This window comes from Entelurus aequoreus, linkage group LG25 (assembly GCF_033978785.1).
Source record: "Entelurus aequoreus isolate RoL-2023_Sb linkage group LG25, RoL_Eaeq_v1.1, whole genome shotgun sequence".
Classification (NCBI taxonomy): Eukaryota; Metazoa; Chordata; class Actinopteri; order Syngnathiformes; family Syngnathidae; genus Entelurus; species Entelurus aequoreus.
In genome coordinates, this window is record NC_084755.1 from 4452491 (window position 1) to 4478043 (window position 25553).

Genomic DNA, 25553 nt, shown 5'->3' on the forward strand with positions numbered 1-25553 from the left:
CTCTCTGCATGAAAGTTTAAAAGTAGCATATATTAATGCAGTATGAAGAAGAATGTTTTAATGTAGACACATAGAATCATCATACTGCTGTGATTATATGCATCAAGTGTTCATTCAAGGCTAAGGCAAAATATCCACATATATATGGTGTATCGTGACATGGCCTAAACATATCCACATATATATGGTGTATGGTGACATGGACTAAACATATCCACATATATATGGTGTATCGTGACATGGACTAAACATATCCACATATATATGGTGTATCGTGACATGGACTAAACATATCCACATATATATGGTGTATCGTGACAAGGACTAAACATATCCACATATACATGGTGTATCGTGACATGGACTAAACATATCCACATATATATGGTGTATCGTGACAAGGACTAAACATATCCACATATATATGGTGTATCGTGACATGGACTAAACATATCCACATATATATGGTGTATCGTGACATGGACTAAACATATCCACATATATATGGTGTATCGTGACATGGCCTAAACATATCCAGATATATATGGTGTATCGTGACATGGACTAAACATATCCACATATATATGGTGTATGGTGACATGGACTAAACATATCCACATATATATGGTGTATCGTGACATGGACTAAACATATCCACATATATATGGTGTATCGTGACAAGGACTAAACATATCCACATATATATGGTGTATCGTGACAAGGACTAAACATATCCACATATATATGGTGTATCGTGACAAGGACTAAACATATCCACATATATATGGTGTATCGTGACAAGGACTAAACATATCCACATATATATGGTGTATCGTGACAAGGACTAAACATATCCACATATATATGGTGTATCGTGACAAGGACTAAACATATCCACATATACATGGTGTATCGTGACATGGACTAAACATATCCACATATATATGGTGTATCGTGACAAGGACTAAACATATCCACATATATATGGTGTATCGTGACATGGACTAAACATATCCACATATATATGGTGTATCGTGACAAGGACTAAACATATCCACATATATATGGTGTATCGTGACAAGGACTAAACATATCCACATATATATGGTGTATCGTGACAAGGACTAAACATATCCACATATATATGGTGTATCGTGACATGGACTAAACATATCCACATATATATGGTGTATCGTGACATGGAGTAAACATATCCACATATATACGGTGTATCGTGACGTGGACTAAACATATCCACATATATATGGTGTATCGTGACATGGACTAAACATATCCACATATATATGTTGTATCGTGACATGGACTAAACATATCCACATATATATGTTGTATCGTGACATGGACTAAACATATCCACATATATATGGTGTATCGTGACATGGACTAAACATATCCACATATATATGGTGTATCGTGACATGGACTAAACATATCCACATATATACGGTGTATCGTGACGTGGACTAAACATATCCACATATATATGGTGTATCGTGACATGGACTAAACATATCCACATATATATGGTGTATCGTGACATGGACTAAACATATCCACATATATATGGTGTATCGAGACATGGACTAAACATATCCACATATATATGGTGTATCGTGACATGGACTAAACATATCCACATATATATGGTGTATCGTGACATGGACTAAACATATCCACATATATATGGTGTATCGTGACATGGACTAAACATATCCACATATATATGGTGTATCGTGACATGGCCTAAACATATCCACATATATATGGTGTATCGTGACATGGACTAAACATATCCACATATTAATAAAAGGCCATATCGCCCAGTCCTAGGCTAACATATGGAAAATATTTGTTCCTCCTAAAATTTAGTGGGTGAGGCTTAGGTATCGGTGCGCGCCACAGTTCGGAAAATACAACATTCAGTCGTGCTCATTGATCCTACAAGCTATGCTATTTTAGAACAGAGTGTCCGTTCTATACTCAGAAGAAAACGTGACCTAGTAAAAAAAAAACACTTTACAGTTACAAATCCACGGGATGCATGTGTGACATAGTTTGCTATCGCTGTGAGGCACAAACCTGAGCCTGGACTTTCTGATGAGGCCTGATGGAACCGGGCTTACACATCACCATCCCTCTCCTCACGTCCTCCCTCTTCAGGCCTCGGACCAGAATGCCCGTGTTGTCGCCGGCCTCGGCCCGATCCAGAGACTTATGGAACATCTCAATACCTGCGGCACGGACACATCATCGCTCTTTAGTTCATACTTGATATTGTCATGGCTGTCATTGAATGCAGGTATCTGCCGAGTGTATTTATTTTGTGTGTATTTACAATATTGGAGAGTACTGCTGAGTGTCTTTGACGCACCTGTAACCACAGATTTGACGCTGCGATTGAGGCCCACAAACTCACAGTCTTCCCCTTTCTTGATGAGCCCCCTCTCCAAGGTGCCGGCCACCACCGTCCCCCTGCCTGAACACACACACCAGCGAAAAACAGTCCACTTAGCACAAATAACACGGTCACAATGTCCAGTTGAGTCAAATATATTCATATATATTGGGGGCGTCCTGACCCGGTATCGACATTGGTCCAAAATCAGCAAAACAACAAGTGTCAGATATCAGCTTGCATTTAAAATCTCAGATAAAGTGCTCCCATATTGTCCTCCAAGTCATTTACAAAAGGTTAGGCTACTAGGAGCTAGCAGCTGCACAACAGCTAAGCACACAATAGCACACAAGCTAGACATAGGTAATAACAATTGAACAATATTGCAGTCTAAAACGGCTTATTTGTCAATACAAACAAGTATTAAATAATTATAGTTGCATATTACTTACACATACAAAGTCTCCAAGGCAGAAGCAAATTGGAAAGTATCCAGTAACAAACGTGTCCGCATCATTCAACTTATTACGTCATGAGCCCCGCCTTCCACCTGATTGTAGCTGAGATAGGCTCCAGCACTCCCCGCGACCCCGAAAGGGATAAGCGGTAGGAAATGGATGGATAGAGCTTAATTTAATGAATTATTGTGAACACTAGGTGTCACCAAAAACGCAATTACCACTCTTTATGTTTTTTATTAATTAAAAAAATACAACTTTTTACAAAAAAATGTTTTAATGGATTTTTTTAAAATTTTGAATCGATTGAGAATCACGATGAATAAGAATCACGATTTGGACGTGAATCGATTTTTTTGTGCACCCCTAGAGAAATTTGCTTCACTATACAAATTTGTATTATGAACCCTGTTCAAGAACCAATTATGTTTGTAAATCATGGTTACACTTTATATGATTTGTGCTGATATCGGATTGGATCACTGTTGGTATCGTCATATACTCAAGGCTCTAATATTGTATCTGGAAAGAGGGGCGCATTTGAGAACGTGTCACTCTCCTGACGCACTGTAACGAGGCGGGTCGAAACCATTGCTGGAAACTTTGAGCTTCAGCTGAAGAACAGAACGGCCGACTTTGACTGTTTTTCGCTGGCTTTGGGTGAGAGCTGTGATGTACGTGACACCGCCCAGCTGCTCATCTTCTTACGTGGGATAACTGCAGACTTTCAAATCACGGAGTAGCTGGCAGCCACGCAGTCAATTAAAGAGACAACCACAGGTAATGACTTGATCACAGAGGTAAATGCGTGTTTGGACATGTTAGGACTGAAATGGGACAAGCTGGCAGGTGTGACAACAGATGGTTGTCCAAATATGACGGGGACAAATGTTGGAGTTTTAAAGAGGATGCAGGATAAAGTGACAGAAATTGACATTTTTGCATTGTATTATACATCAGGAAGTGTTGTGTAAGACAGTGTTAAAAATAAAACCATCAAAAGCAATCTGCTTTTGTATAAAGTTAAGTTAGGTTAAATTAAATTATTATTATTATTATTTATCTTACGTTATATCAAAAATAATTTGAGCAAAATTTAATTGAAATATTGTGGGTGTGGCCCTGCAGCAGTGCTCGGGTTGCTCATGCGGCCCCCGGTAAAAATGAATTGCCCACCTCTGATCTAATGAATACAGGACTATACAGTAAAGAATATACATCTAGTACTAGAGATGATGATTACCAGGGATGGAATAAACGCTCTCGATGGGCAGAAGGAAGGGCTTTTCCAGTTCTCTTTTGGGTAATGGAACGTAGGAATCCACAATCTCCAGCAGTTTCATCACTGCTTTCAGGCCAAGCTCCGGCTCGCGGTTCTGACGTGAAGTGGCACAAATAATTAGTCGCGACTCCAAAGCGTGCGGCCTAACACCGCCACCGCCGCACACCACTCACCTCCAGGGCGCAGAGGGCGGAGCCGACCACGACGGGCGTGTTCTCGCCGTCGTAGCCGAACTCGGTGAGAAGCTCGCGGATCTCGATCTCCACCAGCTCCACCATCTCCTTGTCATCCACCGCGTCGGCTTTGTTGATGAACACCACCACGTGCTCCACGCCGATCTGCTTGGCCAGCAGGAGGTGTTCGCGCGTCTGCGGCATCTGGCCGTCGGTGGCCGCCACCACCAGGATGCAACCGTCCATCTGAGCCGTGCCTGTGATCATGTTCTGTGGAGAGAAATGGAATTAGGACACAGCAGAAGCTTATGAGTGACTTCTCTGCCTTACCTTGACAAAAGCCATAGATATACACATATAACATATATATACACACATAAATACATATGTACAGCCACGTTGTTGTAACACGTGGCTTGGCATTGTCTTGCAGAAATAAGCAGGGGCGTCCATGATAACGTTGCTTGGATGGCAACATATGTTGCTCCAAAAGCTGTATGTACCTTTCAGCATTAATGGTGCCTTCACAGATGTGTAAGTTACCCATGCCTTGGGCACTAATACACCCCCATACCATCACACATGCTGCCTTTTACACTTTGCGCCTATAACAGTCCGCATGGTTTTTCCCCTCTTTGTTCCGGAGTACATGACGTCCACAGTTTCCAAAAACAATTGAAAAGAGGACACGTCAGACCACAGAACACTCATCCACGTTTCTGGGTGTTGTTGATAAATGGCTTTGGCTTTGCATTGTACAGTTTTAACTTGCACTTACAGACGTAGCGACCAACTGTAGTTACTGACAGTGGTTTTCTGAAGTGTTCCTGAGGCCATGTGGTGATATCCTTTACACACTGATGTCGCTTTTTGATGCAGTACCGCCTGAGGGATCCAAGGTCACGGGCATTCAATGTTGGCTTTCAGCCTTGCCGCTTACATGCAGTGATTTCTCCAGATTCTCTGAACCTTTTGATGATATTACGGAGCGTAGATGGAGAAATCCCCAAATTCCTTTCAATAGCTGGTTGACAAATGTTGTTTTTAAGCTGTTGGACAATTTTCTCACGCATTTGTTGACAAAGTGGTGACCCTCGCCCCGTCCTTGTTTGTGAATGACTGAGCATTTCATGGAAGCTGCTTTTATACCCAATCATGGCACCCACCTGTTCCCCATTAGCCTGTTCCTCAACCTTCTCAGTCTTTTTTGCCACTCGTGCCAGCTTTTTTGAAACATGCTGCAGGCATCAAATCCCAGATGAGCTAATATTTGCTAAAAATGAAGTTTCTCAGTGTGAACATGAAATATCTTGTCTTTGCAGTCTATTCAATTGAATATAAGTTGAAAAGGATTTGCAAATCATTGTATTCTCTTTCTATTTACCATTTACACAACATGACAACTTCACTGGTTTGGGGTTTTATATATATATATATATATATATATATATATATATGTGTGTGTATGTGTGAGGAGACTTTTAAAAATCTCCTGAGGATTGAGGAAACCCCTCATGAAACAGGCCTGTAGAGATGAAATAGTCTTGTGATTTTTCCCCACACATACATATTACGCTCTACCACGGTATCATGCACTATTTTTTTGGATAATCTAATTAAGACATATATATATATATATACATATACATATATATATATATATATATTCTCTTACCTTGACATAATCGGCGTGTCCGGGACAGTCTGTATGAGCGTAATGTCTGTTGGCTGTGGCATACTCCACATGAGAAGCGTTGATGGTAATTCCTCTGGCCTTCTCCTCGGGGGCGTTGTCAATCTCCTCATATTTTTTAAAGTTAGCGCCACCTGCGTCCGCAAGCACTGGGGATTCAACACAAGCGCACAGGTAAAACGTCGGGGAATTCAGCAGGTACGTTGCGGAGACATTGTGCAGATTAGTTTTTTGTATTTTTGGTTCTAATATGGCTCTTTCAACATTTTGCGTTGCGTTTGAGTGCTGCTGGGGACAAACCTGATGGGTGAAAATGGCAAAATGTTATCTCCGTCAGTCAGGGGCAGCGCAAGAATGACACACCCTTACCTTTTGTGATGGCTGCAGTTAGGGTGGTCTTGCCGTGGTCCACGTGACCAATGGTGCCAACGTTGACGTGCGGCTTGTCCCTGCTGTAGGTCTTCTTGGCCTCTGCAGCGAAGGTCCGCTGACTCACAGGCACGGCACACTGCGACACGAAAACAACAACATTTGCAGTTCCAAGCACAGATTCGTTAGGCATGGTAAAGGTTCTCCGCTGTGCACACTCACCAGTTTAAAGGAGCTCTGCAGGAGGCTGGGTGAGGACACCTGGAGGGCTGAAGACGACAAGAAAAGTCTGAATTCAGATAACTGCTGAATCAGCGGCCTTCAAATAATCGGGACGTCATCAGTTAGTTTATTGCAAAAAGCGATGCCAGTCAATGGCTAGTTTACAGTAAACAATAATACGAACCTGGGCATTCTGCGGCCCGCGGGCCACATCCGACCCTTTGTGCGTCCCTGTCCGGCCCGTGTGAGGCCAATCATAAATTACAAAATACATTTAAAAAAGTATCTATGTGGAGTGTGCAATACAGCGGTGCTGCTTTTGTTTTGAAAAGCGTTATTTGTATTACTTCCGTGTGGACGTATGCTCGTGCGCGATTGTGAGTGAATGTGAACAGCGGCAATCAAAAATTACAAAATAAATTTAAAAAAACATCTATGTCGTGCGTGCAATACAACTGTGCTGCTTTTATTTTGAAAAGTGTTATTTATGGGCGTATGTCCGTGTGTAACCTGTGAGTGAAGGTGCACAGTGACAAGTGATGCCCGGTTACCCTCCGAGAGGCTAAAAAAAGAAAAGTTGATGACGAATGGCGTGTTTTCGACAAGACATGGACTGCCAAGTATTTCTTTACAGAAATTAAAGGTAAAGCCGTGTGCTTAATTTGTGGTACACAGGTTGCTGTGTTTAAAGAATATCATTTGAATCGCCACTACACGACGAAGCACGAGGAAAAATACAGACTTTTTGCCAAATTTCACACCCCCGGAGATGCAGCCGTCAGGACAAGTTTCGTCATTTCTCACAAAATCGCCAGAAAAAGTAAGGCGTTTTCTGACGGAGAGTTTATTAAGGAGTGCTTATTGGACTCTGTTGCGCTGATATGCCCGGAGAAGAGGGGCACATTTGAGAACGTGTCACTCTCCCGACGCACTGTAACGAGGCGAGTTGAGACCATCGCTGGAAACTTGGAGCTGAACGGCTGACTTTGACTGTTTTTCGCTGGCTTTGGATGAGAGCTGCGATGTACGTGACACCGCCCAGCTGCTCATCTTCTTACGTGGGATAACTGCAGACTTTCAAATCACGGAGGAGCTGGCAGCCATGCAGTCAATTAAAGAGACAACCACAGGTAAGGACTTGTTCACATAGGTAAATGCGTGTTTGGACATGTTAGGACTGAAATGGGACAAGCTGGCAGGTGTGACAACAGATGGTTGTCCAAATTTGATGGGGAAAAAATGTTGGACTTTTAAAGAGGATGCAGGATATAAAGTGACAGAAATTGACATTTTTGCATTGTATTATACATTAGGAAGTGTTGTGTAAGACAGTGTTAAAAATAAAACCATCAAAAGCAATCTGCTTTTATATAAAGTTAAGTTAGGTTACATTAAATTATTATTATTTATCTTACAGTATATCAAAAATAATTTGTCGGTGTGGCCCTCCAGCAGTACTCGGGTTGCTCATGCGGCCCCCGGTAAAAATGAATTGCCCACCCCTGCAATAATAGGTAGTAAGTGTTTACATTAGTGAAGCACGTTTACATCATCAAACACTGTGAGTTGTCTGAGCCTAGCTATGAAGTTTATATTGAAACGCACACGCCTGCTCCAATACTATCAATTCTTGCACCAGCGTGTTTTGTACCAATCTCCCGAATGAAGATTTAAATACGATATGATGAACAATAAATCACATTTGAGCACTTTTCCATCACTGCTAGTTTGAGGTGTTAGCTAACATTCGCCGGTAACGTGACCTTGCTGTGCATCACGCCCCCGTTTCACAGGTTTCTACGAACCCCAATAAAGATGTGCGCAACGAGTCAGACTGGCTTTGAATGAACACAATAATGTAGAGCAAAAAGGCAGCACGATATGAGCGAGGAGACTGAAACATTTGACAATTTACCAGAGACACAAGCACGCAGTCCCAGCAGCGCCGCCATCTTGGACCAGTCAAATAACCCAAAGACGAACGAGGCACCAAGAGAGTAATAGCAAGTGCGGGCGTAACAAAGTGAAACAATACAATATCGAATCCAATTTCATCTCTGCTATAGACAATTTACAACCTTTTATCCAAATTAAACACTACAATTACTACACATAATATATCTATTATATACTTAATTGTAGATATGTATTGCCAAACGTTAATGCTCTAATTTCCACTAGTGCTCTTTGAACTCCCCTAACCTATGCGTCATGTATTTACCTTAACTACTCTAATAGAGAGTTTAGCACTTCGCTTATTTAATACTATACTTATATCACTCACTTTGTTGTGTTTTATCACTGTCAATAATTTATTCATGTAGATGTATTTACAGAACCATCTTCCGACCAGAAAGACAGCGTGCAGTCAGGATTGACCTCAAAATGTCTTCGCGACTTTCGTGTTGCCCTTACGGTAACACATGGCAGCTTCATTTGACGCCATCTAGGACAGTCAAATAACCCAAAGACGAACGAGGCACCAAGAGAGTAATATCAAGTGCAGGCGTAACAAAGTGAAACAATACAATATCTAATCCAATTTCCTCTCTACTATAGACAATTTACAACACATCCCCTTTCATCCCAATTAAACACTAAAATTACCACACATCATATATTTATTATATACTACATTGTATATATGTATTGCCAAACGTTAATGCTCTCATTTCCACTAGCGCTCTTTGAACTCCCCTAACCTATGCGTCATGTATTTACCTTAACTACGCTAATAGAGAGTTTAGCACTTCGCTTATTTAATACTATACTTATATCACTCACTTTGTTGTTTTTTATCACTGTCAATAATTTATTCACGTAGATGTATTTACAGAACCAAACCCTCAGACCGGAACGACAGCATCCAGTCAGGGTTTACCTCAAAATGCCTTTGCGACTTTCGTGTTGCCCTTACGGTAAAACATGGCACTCGTGCGCTGGTGTTAGCTAGAAGGTTCTGGCAACTTCTTGTGCTTGAACTTATTAGAGGAGGCAGCCCTCCGGACTACTAGAACCATTCCACGGGCAAGTGTCGTGTTTATAACATTTTAAAGGTAAGTTGGATTCCATGATATAAAGTGTTGTGAAGACTGTAGCTGGCAAGATGTTAGCTGGCTTTTCATTCGTCTGCTGTTTATTGTAGTCAAAATCAAGATGGCAGAAGGAAGGCAGAACAGGAGATATCCTCAGAATCTTCAGGGGGTTCTACAGTTGGCCATTGACGCTGGCTCTGTTGCAGAGGAACCTGTTGCCGTTGAAGCCATGTCACAAGAGGTATGTTCAATGTGGATTCTATATAGCCCTAAATCACGAGTGTCTCAAAGGGCTGCACAAGTCACAACAACATCCTCGGCTCAGATCCCACATCAGGGCAAGGAAAAACTCAACCCAATGGGATGACAATGAGAAACCTTGGTTAATAGCGTGAGAGTCCAGTCCATAGTGGATCTAGTTAATAGTGTGAGAGTCCAGTCCATAGCGGATCTAGTTAATAGTGTGAGAGTCCAGTCCGTAGTGGACCTAGTTAATAGTGTGAGAGTCCAGTCCATAGTGGATCTAGTTAATAATGTGAGAGTCCAGTCCATAGTGGATCGAGTTAATAATGTGAGAGTCCAGTCCATAGTGGATCTAGTTAATAGTGTGAGAGTCCAGTCCATGGTGGATCTAGTTAATTGTGTGAGAGTCCAGTCCATAGTGGATCGAGTTAATAGTGTGAGAGTCCAGTCCATAGTGGATCGAGATAATAGTGTGAGAGTCCAGTCCATAGTGGATCGAGTTAATAGTGTGAGCGTCCAGTCCATAGTGGATCGAGTTAATAGTGTGAGAGTCCAGTCCATAGTGGATCTAGTTAATAGTGTGAGAGTCCAGTCCATAGTGGATCGAGTTAATAATGTGAGAGTCCAGTCCATAGTGGATGTAGTTAATAGTGTGAGAGTCCAGTTCGTAGCGGATCTAGTTAATAGTGGGAGAGTCCAGTCCGTAGTGGATCTAGTTAATAGTGTGAGAGTCCAGTCCATAGTGGATCGAGTTAATAGTGTGAGTGTCCAGTCCATAGTGGATCGAGTTAATAGTGTGAGAGTCCAGTCCATAGTGGATCTAGTTAATAGTGTGAGAGTCCAGTCCGTAGTGGATCGAGTTAATAGTGTGAGAGTCCAGTCCGTAGCGGATCTAGTTAATAGTGGGAGAGTCCAGTCCATAGTGGATCTAGTTAATAGTGTGAGAGTCCAGTCCATAGTGGATCAAGTTAATAGTGTGAGAGTCCAGTCCATAATGGATCGAGTTAATAGTGTGAGAGTCCAGTCCATAGTGGATCGAGTTAATAGTGTGAGAGTCCAGTCCATAGTGGATTTAACATAATAGTGTGAGAGTCCAGTCCATAGTGGATCTAACATAATAGTGTGAGGGTCCAGTCCATAGTGGATCTAACATAATAGTGAGAGTCCAGTCCATAGTGGATCTAACATAATAGTGTGAGAGTCCAGTCCATAGTGGATCTAACATAATATTGTGAGAGTCTAGTCCATAGTGGACCTAGTTAATAGTGTGATAGTCCAGTCCATAGTGGATCTAGTTAATGGTGTGAGAGTCCAGTCCATAGTGGACCTAGTTAATAGTGTGAGAGTCCAGTCCGTAGTGGATCTAGTTAATTGTGTGAGAGTCCAGTTCATAGTGGACCTAGTTAATAGTGTGAGAGTCCAGTCTATAGTTGATCTAGTTAATAGTGTGAGACTCCAGTCCATAGTGGACCTAGTTAATAGTGTGAGAGTCCAGTCCATAGCGGATCTAGTTAATAGTGTGAGAGTCCAGTCCATGGTGGACCTAGTTAATAGTGTGAGCGTCCAGTCCATAGTGGATCTAGTTAATAGTGTGAGAGTCCAGTCCATAGTGGATCTAGTTAATTGTGTGAGAGTCCAGTCCGTAGTGGATCTAGTTAATAGTGTGAGAGTCCAGTCCATAGTGGATCAAGTTAATAGTGTGAGAGTCCAGTCCATAGTGGATCTAACATAATAGTGAGTCCAGTACATAGTGGATCTAGTTAATAGTGGGAGAGTCCAGTCCATAGCGGATCTAGTTAATAGTGTGAGAGTCCAGTCCATAGTGGATCTAGTTAATAGTGTGAGAGTCCAGTCCATAGTGGATCGAGTTAATAGTGTGAGAGTCCAGTCCGTAGCGGATCTAGTTAATAGTGGGAGAGTCCAGTCCGTAGTGGATCTAGTTAATAGTGTGAGAGTCCAGCCCATAGCGGACCTAGTTAATAGTGTGAGAGTCCAGTCCATGGTGGATCTAGTTAATTGTGTGAGAGTCCAGTCCATAGTGGATCTAGTTAATAGTGAGAGAGTCCAGTCCATAGTGGATCTAACATAATAGTGAGAGTCCAGTCCATAGTGGAACTAACATAATAGTGAGAGTCCAGTCCATAGTGGATCTAACATAATAGTGAGAGTCCAGTCCATAGTGGAACTAACATAATAGTGAGAGTCCAGTCCATAGTGGATCTAACATAATAGTGAGAGTCCAGTCCATAGTGGATCCAACATAATAGTGAGAGTCCAGTCCATAGTGGATCTAACATAATAGTGAGAGTCCAGTCCATAGTGGATCTAACATAATAGTGAGAGTCCAGTCCATAGTGGATCTAGTTAATAAAGATAGGATGGAGCTATCAATCAACCAATCAATGTTTACTTATACAGTAATCGAGACGGGTTGTCCGCTTGGCACCTCTAATGCGGACGACTACGTAGGTGAATAATGTATTTTCCGAAATATACAGCGCACGGTACATAAGCCACACCCACTAAATAAAATAATATATATTTTAGCCACACTAGAGTCTACTATAAGCCGCAAATATATACGTTGTGAAAGGAGTTATTTACTCAGAAATATTTTGTAAATATTTATTTACATACCTTAATTGTTTCCAAACGGTGTCTGTAACACGGCAGTAAAACGGCCGATCAAACAAAACAGATGTCATCATCACGGACCCACTAGCTGTGAAAGCCAGTTCTCCAATCAGCGAAACAGACTCAATAACTCCACGGTGACGTTTTGGTGAATTTACTGAAGAATTTGTGAAACTGAAACAATACAAAACGAATGCCATTGTAAGTTAATAATGCTAAAACAGACATTTGTAAACCTGTTTTTATATTAGCTAATGTTAACGGCGCTAGCTTGATTACATTACGATAGCACATACAAATATGGATAAAAACACTCCTACTGACATCACACATGGGACGGTTTCGTAAGTAAGAATTGTTTTAGTTGTATTGTAAAACTTACAAACGTTGCTCGGAGTGGCGAATGAAGAATCATTTGGACGGCTAGGAGACGGAATGGTACTTCTACTTCCGGTTTAAAGCTTTAAACAGCAGGAAAAACTTGTAGGAATTCGCCCAGCTGCATCTGCAGTGATCGATCTTGTCCAAAAGATGGCGCCATAGCACAAACCATAACACAGCATTTCAGTGTCTTTGCATGTTATTTTATTACTTTATTTATAAAGCACATTTAAAATTTACCACAGGGGTAGCCAAAGTGCTGTACAATGGGCAGGTTAAAAATAATACGACAACCGAGCAAACACAACACTACACAAACAGAACACGATAAAAAATAAATAAATAAAAACATAAAAACAGGTTGACAGCAGGTGTATTATGGGGCGCCATTGCAGGATGGATATCACTCAGTGTTAAAAGCCATGGAATAAAAGTATGTTTTTAAGAGAGATTTAAAAACAGGAAGAGAGGAGGCTTGTCTAACACTCAGAGGTAGGTCGTTCCAGAGCTTGGGAGCAGCAGCGGCGAAAGCTCTGTCACCTCTAAGCTTCAGCCTTGTGTAGGGAACCGTCAGTAGCAGCTGATCGGCTGATCTTAGGGATCGGGTGGGGCAGTAAGGCTGAAGGAGGTCGGAGAGATATGTTGGCGCGAGGTTGTTTAGACATTTAAAAACAAATAAAAGGAGTTTAAAATTGATTCTGTAACGCACAGGGAGCCAGTGGAGGGACGCTAATATAGGGGTGATGTGCTCACGTCTGCGGGTCTGTGTTAGCACACGAGCAGCAGAGTTCTGCACGAGCTGCAGGCGGGCGCCTAGCAGCTGACTTAGAACTTAAAACTATTTGCATAATGGCCACCAGCCAAGAAAAATCCATAAATTAGCTGCACCGTTTTATAAGCGTAGGAAATAACAGTATATTGAATTTGATGATGTATATCTGTTCTGTATCAAAATGCCAAATTGGTCGATCCCTAGTTAAAATGACAGCAAAGAGCATGTAGAAATCACAAAAAATTGTACGTAATGCATGTTAGACCTCTAACCCCCCATCATAACGTGACCACCCATCTTTTCAGAGTCATTTTAGGGGGGAAATACCGTCTTTATATTCAGGGTGTCACTGTCTCTTTGTGGTTCAGAGGAGTTCTTGGCTCAGGGAGGCTCTTGCCGACGTCTGCAAAGGCCAGATGGACGAAGTGGAGCAGATGAAGCAGTGCTTGGCTGTCCTGAACCAGGAGGAAGTGAAAGGAGAGGAGGACAGGAATGAGGACGAAGAGGATGAGCGGGAATCCGCCTTTGAGGTGCTGTCAGAACTGTGTGAGAACCTCGACAACGCCAGAGGTCAGTGTTGCTGTGAGATCATTCTTGTCGGTAGGACTTGTGTGGAAGGAATGCAGCAGACCTAATCCTGATGATGTGTGCCCACGCAGATCTGATGGTTCTGGGAGGGCTGGACGTGTGCGTCTCCAAGTATTTGGGTCACGCCCAAAGTGGACTGAGGTGGCGCGCCGCTCAGCTCATTGCTTCCTGTGCTCAGAACATGCCGCAAGTGCAGGCCCACCTGCTGAAGATCAGCGCTTTACCCAAACTTCTCCAGCTGACAGACTCGGACCCCCACCCCACAGTCCGAGTGAAAGGCCTTCATGCGGTCTCATGTGAGTATGGGCTGTCCAAAACCTGTTCCATTGTGATGCATTTTCTACACCTGTGTGGACTTGGGCCCTTATCATATTATCAGCTTCTTAAATCTCCCCAAACTTGTCCCAAACATTTGCTACAAAAATGTGTCTAAGTATTATAGTTTTTATGTTCTTAATTGTAGTTTTTATTACAGATGTCCGATAATGGCTTTTTTGCCGATATTCCGATATTGTCCAACTCCTAATTATCGATTCCGATATCAACCGATATATACAGTGGTGGAATTAACACAGTATGATGCCTAATTTTGTAGTGATGCCCCACTGGATGCATTAAACAATGTAACAAGGTTTTCCAAAATAAATCAACTCAAGTTATGGAAAAAAATGCCAACATGGCACTGCCATATTTATTATTGAAGTCACAAAGTGCATTATTTTTTTTAACATGCCTCAAAACAGCAGCTTGGAATTTGGGACATGGGGGGATAGCGGGGGTGTATATTGTAGGGTCCCGGAAGAGTTAGTGCTGCAAGGGGTTCTGGGTATTTGTTCTGTTGTGTTTATGTTGTGTTACGGAGCGGATGTTCTCCCGAAATGTGTTTGTCATTCTTGTTTGGTGTGGGTTCACAGTGTGGCGCATATTTGTAACAGTGTTAAAGTTGTTTATACGGCTACCCTCAGTGTGACCTGTATGGCTGTTGACCAACTATGCCGTGCATTCCCTTGTGAGTGTGAAAAGCCGTAGATATTATGTGATTGGGCCGGCACGCAAAGGCCTTTAAGGCACGCCCCCAATATTGTTGTCTGGGTGGAAACCGGGAGAAATTCGGGAGGATGGTTGCCCCGGGAGATTTTCGGGAGGGGCACTGAAATTCGGGAGTCTCCCGGGAAAATGGGGAGGGTTGGCAAGTATGACTGGGAGACGCAACTGCTCTGTACTTCTCCCTACGTCCGTGTACCACGCCGTACAGAGGCGTTTTAAAAAGTCATACATTTTACTTTTTTAAACCGATACCGATAATTTCCAATATTACATTTTAAAGCATTTATCGGCCAATAGTATCGGCAGTCCGATATTATCGGACATCTCTAGTTTTTATGTTATGGGGCTGGTTATGAATAATAACACGTTAATACCTTAATAATTATAATGGTTGATAGCATCCTGTAAAAAACAATAATAATTAGACAAAAACATTTTGCAGCACAAACAAACGGGACACGTTTGGGGAGATTTTGATAAGGTGGGGGCTGGTTCTGAATAATAAGTGCACGTTAAATAACATACCTATAAAATGTTAATAACATAAAAACTATAATGGGTGTACAAAAAAATTAAAGCACGAATGTAGCTCAAAATAATGGGACAATTTCGGGGACATTTTGACTTGGCGGGGGCGGGTTATAAATACTAACACATTAATAACATAAAAACTATAATATGTTATTATTATGTTATTAACTTGGTGACAAAACGTCACCGTGGAGTTATTGAGTCTGCTTCCGCAGATAGTGGGTCCGTGACGATAACATAAAAACTAGAGGTGGGGGAAATAATCTATTTTTAGATGCATTGCAATTCGGACAGGGACAATTATAGAATCGATTTAGTTAACGTCAATAATCGATAATCCATTTATTTAGTGTACATAAAATAATGCAGACAGTTCTAAAATGTGTCTGACTGCAGTGAACCACCTCACCGAGAGATCCGACCAGCTCCTTTATTTTAGTGCACTTCCTGTTTTGCACACATTTCCATGAATAATTAATAAATGTGGAAATTATTTTTTTTTTTCTTATTACAAATGCACTGTTTTTTTTCAAGTTACAATTGATAAACGCTTATTTAATTATACAAAAATAAATGTAAAACTGCATCAATATATATAAATTAAAGATGCATCAATAATCGATTTTTAGTCGAATCGCGGCTCCTGAATGGTAATCGAATCGTGAGTTGCCCAAAGATTCCCACCTCTTAATAAAACTATAGTAGTTGGATAAAAGCATTTCCCGCACAAACAAATGGGAAAAGTTTGGGGAGATTTTATGAATAATAACACGTTAACAACACAAAACCTATAGATATAAAAACTATAATAGTTTTTTACATAAAAACTGTAATAGCTGGACAAAAACATTTTTCGCACAAGGAAATGGGAGAAATTTGGGGAGATTTTTAAGTGGTTCGGGGGCTGGTTACGAATAATAAAATGTTAACATAAAAACTATAAAACGTTAATAGCAATAAAATTATAATAATGGTTAACAACAAACTATAATAATAGTTAATGACAAACTACAATAATAGTTAACATAATAACTATAATAGTTAGACAAAACAATCTTGCAGCACAAACAAATGGGCAAAGTTTGGGGAGAATTTGACAAGGTTGGGGGCTTGTTATGAATAATAAGTTAACATAAAAACTATAACATGTTAATAAAAACAACTGCAATAGTTAATAACATAAAAACTATAATAGTTAGACAAAACAATCTTGCAGCACAAACAAATGGGCAAAGTTTGGGGAGAATTTGATAAGGTTGGGGGGGCTGGTTATTAATAATAAGTTAACATAAAAACTATAACATGTTAATAGGGCTGCAAAAACTAATCGATTAAAATCGATTATTAAAATAGTTGCCGATTAATTTAGTCATTGATTCGTTGGATCTATGCTATTTTTTAATTTTTAATTTTTTTTCAACTAAACCTTTATTTATAAACTGCAACATTTACAAACAGCTGAGAAACAATAATCAAAATAAGTATGGTGCCAGTATGCTGTTTTTTTCCAATAAAATACTGGATAGGATAGAAATGTAGTTTGTCTCTTGTATCCGATTATTAATCGATTAATCGAAGTAATAATCAACAGATTAATCGATTATCAAATGAATCGTTAGTTGCAGCCCTACATGTTAATAATAAAAACAACAATAATAGTTAATGACATAACAACTATAATAGTTAGACAAAACAATGTGGCAGCATTAACAATTGTGGCAAGTTTGGGGAGAATTTGATAAGGTTGGGTGGCTGGTTATTAATAATAAGTTAACATAAAAACTATAACATGTTAATAATAAAAACAACAATAATAGTTAATGACATAACAACTATAATAGTTAGACAAAACAATGTGGCAGCATTAACAAATGTGGCAAGTTTGGGGAGAATTTGACAAAGGTTGGGGGGCTGATTATGACTAATAAGGTAACATAAAAACCATAACATGTTAATAATAAAAACAACTATAATAGTTAATAACATAACTATAATAGACAAAACAATGTGGCAGCATTAACAAACGGGACACGTTTGGGGAGAATTTGACAAAGGTTGGGGGACTGATTATGAATAATAAGGTAACATAAAAACTATAACATGTTAATAATAAAAACAACTATAATAGTTAATAACATAAAAACTATAATAGTTAGACAAAACAATGTGGCAGCATTAACAAATGTGGCAAGTTTGGGGAGAATTTGACAAGGTTGGGGGGCCAGTTATGACTAATAACACATTATTAACATCCATCCATCCATCCATCCATTTTCTACCGCTTGTCCCTCTCAAGGTCGCGGGGGGGGGGGGGGGGGGGGGGTCCTGGAGCCTATCTCAGCTGCATTCGGCCGCAAGGCGGGGTACACCCTGGACAAGTCGTTATTAACATACAAACTATAAATAATTAACATAAAAACCATAACAGACAAAATAATTGTTGTAGCACAAATAAATGAGACAAGTTTGGAGAATTTTGTTCACGTGTTCGTGACAGTATGCATGTAAACTATCAGACTAGATCAAGTACAGTATGGATTTTGGGCCAGTTCCATTTTTTTTGTATTTTTTTTTTTTTTACGCGATGTTCAAATTTCAGGACTTGCATATTTTTTCCCAAGAATGTGTCCGCGGGCCAATTAAAAGCCAGCTTTGGGCCACAAATGTCCCCAGGTCCACACTTTGGACAGCCTGTCATAGCCCCACAATGCTCATTATGACCCATTTAAAGCAGGTGATGTTGTGAATGCAGGTCTGGTGCGAGAGCAGGAGGCGGGGTTGGAGGCGTTTCTGTCCCACGATGGCTTCTCAGTGCTGATGAGAGGCATGCAGTCTGCCAACCACAAGCTGCAGACCAAGTCGGCTTTCCTTCTCCTTAACCTTCTCACGTCACATCCTGAGCATAAAGGTACAAACAGAGTCATGAATGTAGCGATGATCAATAAATCACTTCACCCTATGTGTATAAGAGAGATAGGTATCGTGTTTGGACTTTGTTATAAAACTCTCAACATGTTCCTCCTTCCTGTAGACACGGTGATCTCCATGGGGATGGTCCAGCAGCTGGTCTCGGTGCTGCGTGCTCCACACTCGCCTTTTCATGAGCACGTGCTTGGCGCCCTTTGTTGGTAAGAAACGTGTGCCGATTTATTTAAAATCAGTGATACGAGCAGTCCTGCAACGTTTTTACTTGCGCAACACCCAGCTAACATTTAAATGGCCTCCAATAAGCACACAAGACTGCTCTTTTCTAAAAATTTTAGTCAAGTCATTTACAAAGACTGAACATTATAGGCTATCATACACCAAAATGGCGGCCGTGAGGCTTGTCTCAGTACATGTTCTGCTACTGTCTGTCTCTCTTGTCTGTAGTATGCCTCAAAAAGACGTTTTGCTTGACAAACACCCATCTAGAGTTGCTTTTATTCAGAGGCATCTCGCGAACAATAGATCCAACAACGATCTCAACTAGGGATGTCCGATAATGGCTTTTTGCCGATATCCGATATGCCGATATTGTCCAACTCTTTAATTACCGATACCGATATCAACCGATACCGATATCAACCGATATATACAGTCGTGGAATTAACACATTATTATGCCTAATTTGGACAACCAGGTATGGTGAAGATAAGGTACTTTTTTTAAAAAATGAATCAAATAAAATAAGATAAATAAATTAAAAACATTTTCTTGAATAAAAAAGTAAAACAATATAAAAACAGTTACATAGAAACTAGTAATTAATGAAAATGTGTAAAATTAAGTGTTAAAGGTTAGTACTATTAGTGGACCAGCAGCACGCACAATCATGTGTGCTTACGGACTGTATCCCTTGCAGACTGTATGGATATATATTGATATATAATGTAGGAAGCAGAATATTAATAACAGAAAGAAACAACCCTTTTGTGTAAATGGGGTGGGTTGGTGCACTAATTGTAAGTGTATCTTGTGTTTTTTATGTGGATTTAATAAATAAATAAAAAAAAAAATCGATACTGATAATAAAAAAACTGATACCGATAATTTCCGATATTACATTTTAACGCATTTATCGGCCGATAATATCGGCAGACCGATATTATCGGACATCTCTAATCTCAACGATACCGGTGGAGATACTAGCAACACGCATACCACCGTGCCGGTGTGCGGACCCGGTTCAGGAAGCGGCCGTTTAGACCACCACTACCAGCTCTGATCCTGGCGAACGTGAGATCGCTAAGGAATGAAATTGCTACACAACAGCTCAGCACACAGTAGCACACAATCTAGACATACGTATTAAGTGTCCGTCATTGCAGTGTAAAACATCACATTTCTCAATGTAAACATAGAATAATTATATTTCCATGTTACTTGCCCATACAAAGTCTCCAAGGCAGAAGCGTATTAGAAAGTATCCAGTGACAAACGTGTCCATATCATTCAATTTACCTTAATGTAATAAATTATTGTGACCACTAGGTGTCACCAAAAACAATTTACCACACCACTCCGAAAGCATAAATCTGCCATAAAGATGGGTTTTCAATAAATGGATTATATTTATGTGGTGCTTTTCTAGACACACAAAGCGCTCCACAGAGAACTGAGAAGCCATCAGTCATTCACTCCACATTCACACTTTGACGGTGGTAAGCCATTCACTTGCTCAAGATATTTTTAACATTACAAGACATTAAAAGTGTGTACTATCACTAGCCAAAGCCAACTAAATTATCCCTTTTGAGACACATGACAGCCCCATCCACTGAGTTTTTCTAAGGCTAAATTGGTACTTCCCCTCTGTTAGTGTGCTAACTATTACTCCTAGTGATACTGTAATTTGTACAAACGTTCCTTTTTTAGTTAAACTGTTGAAGAAGAAGAACAAGCATGTCCAAGGCGTCCTGCACTGTTCTTTGCACATACACATTTTTTTTTGTAGTAATATGTTATAGTCACCTCATCATTTTAGAAAGCCTCAGAATAAAAGGATCTGGGTGGACTAAAAAGGGGCCCTAAGATGAATAGAATATGGCTAAGTTTGAGTTTATTTATTTAAAGGGACAATGCACATTAATGAACACAAGATGTGTAAATATGCAACATTTTAGCAAGGATGCTAATTTCCATCCGCAGTCCCTAAGCAGATTGACACAACGATACAATACAAGACATTATAAATAGAAGTAACTAGGGCTGGGAATCTTTGGGTGTCCCACGATTCGATTCAAAATCGATTCTTGGGGTCACGATTCGATTTAGAATCGATTTATTTTTTTTCAATTCAACACGATTCTCGATTCAAAAACGATTTAAAAAAAATAAAAAAATTTAATGTTTTTTTAAAAAAAAATTTTTTTTAATGAAAACAATACACAACAATACCATAATAATGCAATACAATTTCAAAACAAAACCCGACCCAGCAACATTCAGAATAGCAATAAACAGAGCAATTGAGAGCACACAAACATGACACGGAACAATCTAAAAGTAGTGAGACAAAAATGAATATTATCAACAACAGTATCAATATTAGTAACAATTTCAACATAGCAGTGATTAAAAATCCCTCATTGATATTATCATTACAAACATTAATAAATACAAAAATACAAAAAATGAACAATAGTGTCACAGTGGCTTACACTTGCATCGCATCTCATAAACTAAATGTCTAATGATAATGTCAATGAGGGATTTTTAATCACTGCTATATTGAAATTGTAACTAATATTGATACTGTTGTTGATAATATTCATTTTTGTTTCACTACTTTTAGATTGTTCCGTGTCATGTTTGTGTCTCCTCTCAATTGCTCTGTTTATTGCAGTTCTGAGTGTTGCTGGGTCGGGTTTGGTTTTGGAATTGGATTGCATTGTTATGGTATTGCTGTGTATTGTTTTGTTGGATTGATTAATTAAAAAAAAAAAAAAAAATCGATTTTTTTAAATATGAGAATCGATTCTGAATCGCACAACGTGAGAATCGCGATTCGAATTCGAATCGATTTTTTTCCCACACCCCTAGAAGTAACCCTTCTTTGTCTGTGTCCCCAAGCCTCGTGGAAGACTGTGAGAAAGGGTTAAAAGACTGCAGGGATCCATCTCTCAATCTTGAAGACTTACTGCAACTGCGAGCCAGGGAGCTCCAAGGCAAAGATGAAAGTCAGGTATGTCACATAATAACAAGTAAATGTAACTTAACCTCCGTAGCAAATGATGCTACTTTATAGCTAATCCTCTTAACTATCCATATGTCTGGGAATGAACATGTTGGAAATGATGGGTCACTGATATACGTTAAAGGTTCTGAAATTCCTTCAATAACTTTTTTTAGTGTTTTCATATCTATTCCGTGACAGTCAATTGAGGTTTTGGTTTCACATTTCATTACAATTTAGATTATTTCCTCATCAGTGAGGAACATGGAGTTGGGATTTATGTCATGTTGTATTAGGCTCCAGCACCCTTCGCGACCCCGAAAGGGACACACGGTAGAAAATGGATGGATCATATAAGTCCTCAACTGATCCGGGATCTGGTATTCTTTGCTCTAGATTAGTTCCAATATTTACGAAGTACCCATTATAGCATTCAACTATTTTGTTCATCTTTTAATTTTTGTTTTATATTTCTGTCTAAAAAGTATTCAGGGTTATCTTTCTTAGCACCATTTTTAATAATACTAATTAATATGCCCCATCTTGCTCTCATGTTGTTTTTGTAGTCTAATAATTGTCTGTACAATTATCTTCTATATGTTTGTAGTATGCTAATTAGTTTGTTCTTATACTTTTTGTACAAATTTTCTGCCTCAATAGATATTTGTTTTATTAATGTTCTTTTTAATGTATTTTTCTTAAAAATATTGCAAGCATTTTTAAGTCTTGTCATCCATATTTGATTGTTCTTATTTTGCTTCTTACTAAATTGTTTCCATTGACAATGTTAGGTCGTAAAGTATGAGGAAAATATAATTTTTTTAAAACACTGTACATATTGTCCCAACATTGTCTCTCAGATCATTCCTAAAAACATTAATAGTTTTCTGTGCGCAGTCTTTAAAACGTCTTTTGGTCGTCCATGTTCTTCTTCCTGTAGTTAAATTGTGAAAACTGGTAAATGATCACTGATGTGGTTCTGCTTGGCCTTGTGATGTTTGGCTCTAAACTCATGCTATACATTGCATATTTGAAGTCATCAAGTGGTCTTTTGCTCATTAGGGTTCAAGAGTTCAATGTTGAAGTCCCCACATATGACAATTATTTCTTGACTGATTTCAGTGAAGGTTGCCTTGATCCCGTCCTCAAACCTTTCAATACTTGACTTGGGTGTTCTATATATACAGCTGATTAATACATTTCTGCTTTTTTCATGACATATTTCAATGGTTATGCATCCTTAAATATTATCAATAGCAAATGGCGTGTTATTTACCACTCTATCACGTAAATTGAAACTCTGCCTCCATTTTTGTTGTTTCTGTGGATGTAATTTAGTTCATATTCTTCCAGTATGAAATTTGGCTGTTTTTGCATCCAGTCATGTCTCTTAGACAGCGACCACTTCAAAGGTTTTTTTTTTTAATGGTCCCAAAAATGTTTTTTATTGTTAAAGTTAAAGTCCCAACGATAGTCACACACACACTAGGTGTGTTGAAATTATCCTCTGCGTTTGACCCATCCCCATGTTCACCCCCTGGGAGGTGAGGGGAGCAGTGAGCAGCAGCGGTGGCCGTGCTCAGGAATCATTTGGTGATTTAACCCCCAGTTCCAACCCTTGATGCTGAGTGCCAAGCAGGGAGGTAATTGGTCCCATTTTATAGTCTTTGGTATGGCTCGGCCAGGGTTTGAACTCGCAACCTTCCAGTCTCAGGACGGACACTCTAACCACAAAGCCACTGAGCAGGCCTTGTAATTTTTATACGAGCTTCTGCAGTTGATATGAACAATTGACCGTTTGTTGTCGGCTTTAATGTCGGTGTTGTATTGTTCATCTGTGTAATATAAACAATTATTGTTGATATGGGAGAAAAAGTTTGTATCTGGATCTCTTTCATTAGCCAATTCCCGACTTTTATGAGCTATGCTGTAAAATGTTTCAGGTTCCCAGTTGTATTGAATTTGTACTTATTTTCAATATGTGCTGTTTGTGTGTCATGGGTTCTGTCTCGTTTGAAATGATTGATATTTGTCGATCTCTTCTATTTTTCTGATGACTATTACTTTGGCTGCCTCTGGTATTTTGTTTAAAAAGTAACACAAGTTAGGAGGAAAAAAGATGATTACAAAGCTATGTGTGGGAATATTTCATGTTGAAACTAAATGCGCAACACGGGCCCATCAGCACGGATGAACGGGCAAGTATGGCGTGATGGCATTGGCACCAAAAAACACAACAAAACAATCCAACCGACCAAGTTTTGCCAATTGGGGAAAATAACTGCACTTCTAGATGTTAAATATTTATGGAAGTGCGATTTTTGGTAGTTTTTGTTTTTACCTATTTAGTATAATGAAGTTATTGACCTTCCAATTACAATGGTAAAAAATACTCCAGTATTGACATGTTTATTGCGCTTGAAAAGGTTACTTGTATTATTTTATATAATGATTACATTAGTGCTTAATTTGGCCAAAGTTAATGTAAACTTTTCAAGATTATAATTGTCCATGCTTACAATTTAGTCTATACGGACCATTTTGAACTTTGGACCATATATGATAACAATCTGCTGTAGGACATGGGTATTGAATTAGTTTTAAGTTCCATTAAATTACTTTTGCTGATATCTGCAGAAACCCTGAATATATATTCTTTAGTGCCGGGTCGGGGTTTAAATTCTTATGTGGAGGGTGCCTTTGTCCAAAAGTTTGCAATTTTAAGGAAGTTTTGCAATAATAATCGCCAACCTGATTTGTTATTCCTGTTACTTATCAATATTCCTTACAGGAAGAACTGGAATTCTGTGAGCGCCTGAGGACGGCTTGTTTCCGTGGACACCAGTCAGACGATCATGGAATGGACCGCTGACCTGTGACGTGTTTTTAATACTTTGATTTTGGTGCGTTAATATTTAACACGGACATTCACGATCAGGATTTTATCACGGAAGCTTTTGTTGGTTTCACAAGTCAAAGCTCATTTCTGCATGTAATTAAGGACACTATCTCTTCTGTAAATGAGGACTTCAATCAATATCTTTTATAAAATGCTAGAATTTCAGTCGTGCGTAAAAACAAGGCTCACACATATGGATGTGGTAAATGTTCTTTTGTTTATTAAGAAAACAAACAGTAGTCCTTTTACTCATATGATCAGTTCTTAGGACATCTCACACAAATACTGTCTGCATTTTACAATAAGTCACTGACAGAACACAACTATTCCAAAATAACTGATCAGTCAAGGTTTTTCCCAAAAACAGGAAATATTAAAATATACACACATTTCAAGCTGTCATTGAGTTAACCAGTAGTCTATCTTGATGCATGTTTAGCTATTCCTCGTCCTCCAGTGATAATGGTACGTGTAAGAAACATACTTTGTCGCCACGGTGGCGAGGATTAGTGATTTAGAAGTAGCTAGTACACTGCCAACTGCGGATGGATGTTAGCTGCTAGCTAGCCAGCCATGTCTTAAAGCACCTCTTCCTGAGGGTGTTTCAGTGTTATAACTTCACCTTTATCTTTACTTTTTAAGCCAAAATGCAT

General features: G+C 39.5%; 2 protein-coding genes across 2 annotated transcripts in view; one reads left to right on the top strand and one right to left on the bottom strand.

Annotated features, from left to right (window-relative positions):
- The window catches only part of tufm (Tu translation elongation factor, mitochondrial), a 17544-nt gene extending 8879 nt beyond the window's left edge, over positions 1-8665 (bottom strand). Inside the window, exons 1-8 of the mRNA XM_062037327.1 lie at positions 8529-8665; positions 6614-6660; positions 6392-6530; positions 6005-6171; positions 4330-4599; positions 4118-4250; positions 2393-2497; positions 2101-2252 (exon numbers count right to left, since the gene is read on the bottom strand). Coding sequence (XP_061893311.1) covers positions 2101-2252; positions 2393-2497; positions 4118-4250; positions 4330-4599; positions 6005-6171; positions 6392-6530; positions 6614-6660; positions 8529-8565 — 1050 coding nt within the window. The 5' untranslated portion in view covers positions 8566-8665. The remainder of the gene's footprint in view (positions 1-2100; positions 2253-2392; positions 2498-4117; positions 4251-4329; positions 4600-6004; positions 6172-6391; positions 6531-6613; positions 6661-8528) is intronic.
- A 754-nt stretch (positions 8666-9419) lies between these two features.
- On the top strand, positions 9420-25295 carry hspbp1 (HSPA (heat shock 70kDa) binding protein, cytoplasmic cochaperone 1). The gene is made up of 8 exons (XM_062037274.1): positions 9420-9669; positions 9759-9889; positions 14047-14248; positions 14338-14562; positions 18597-18752; positions 18876-18972; positions 21899-22010; positions 24793-25295. Exons 2-8 carry the CDS (start codon positions 9770-9772, stop codon positions 24871-24873), a joined length of 993 nt encoding a protein of 330 aa, XP_061893258.1. The 5' UTR covers positions 9420-9669; positions 9759-9769; the 3' UTR covers positions 24874-25295.
- Positions 25296-25553: the final 258 nt, after the last annotated feature.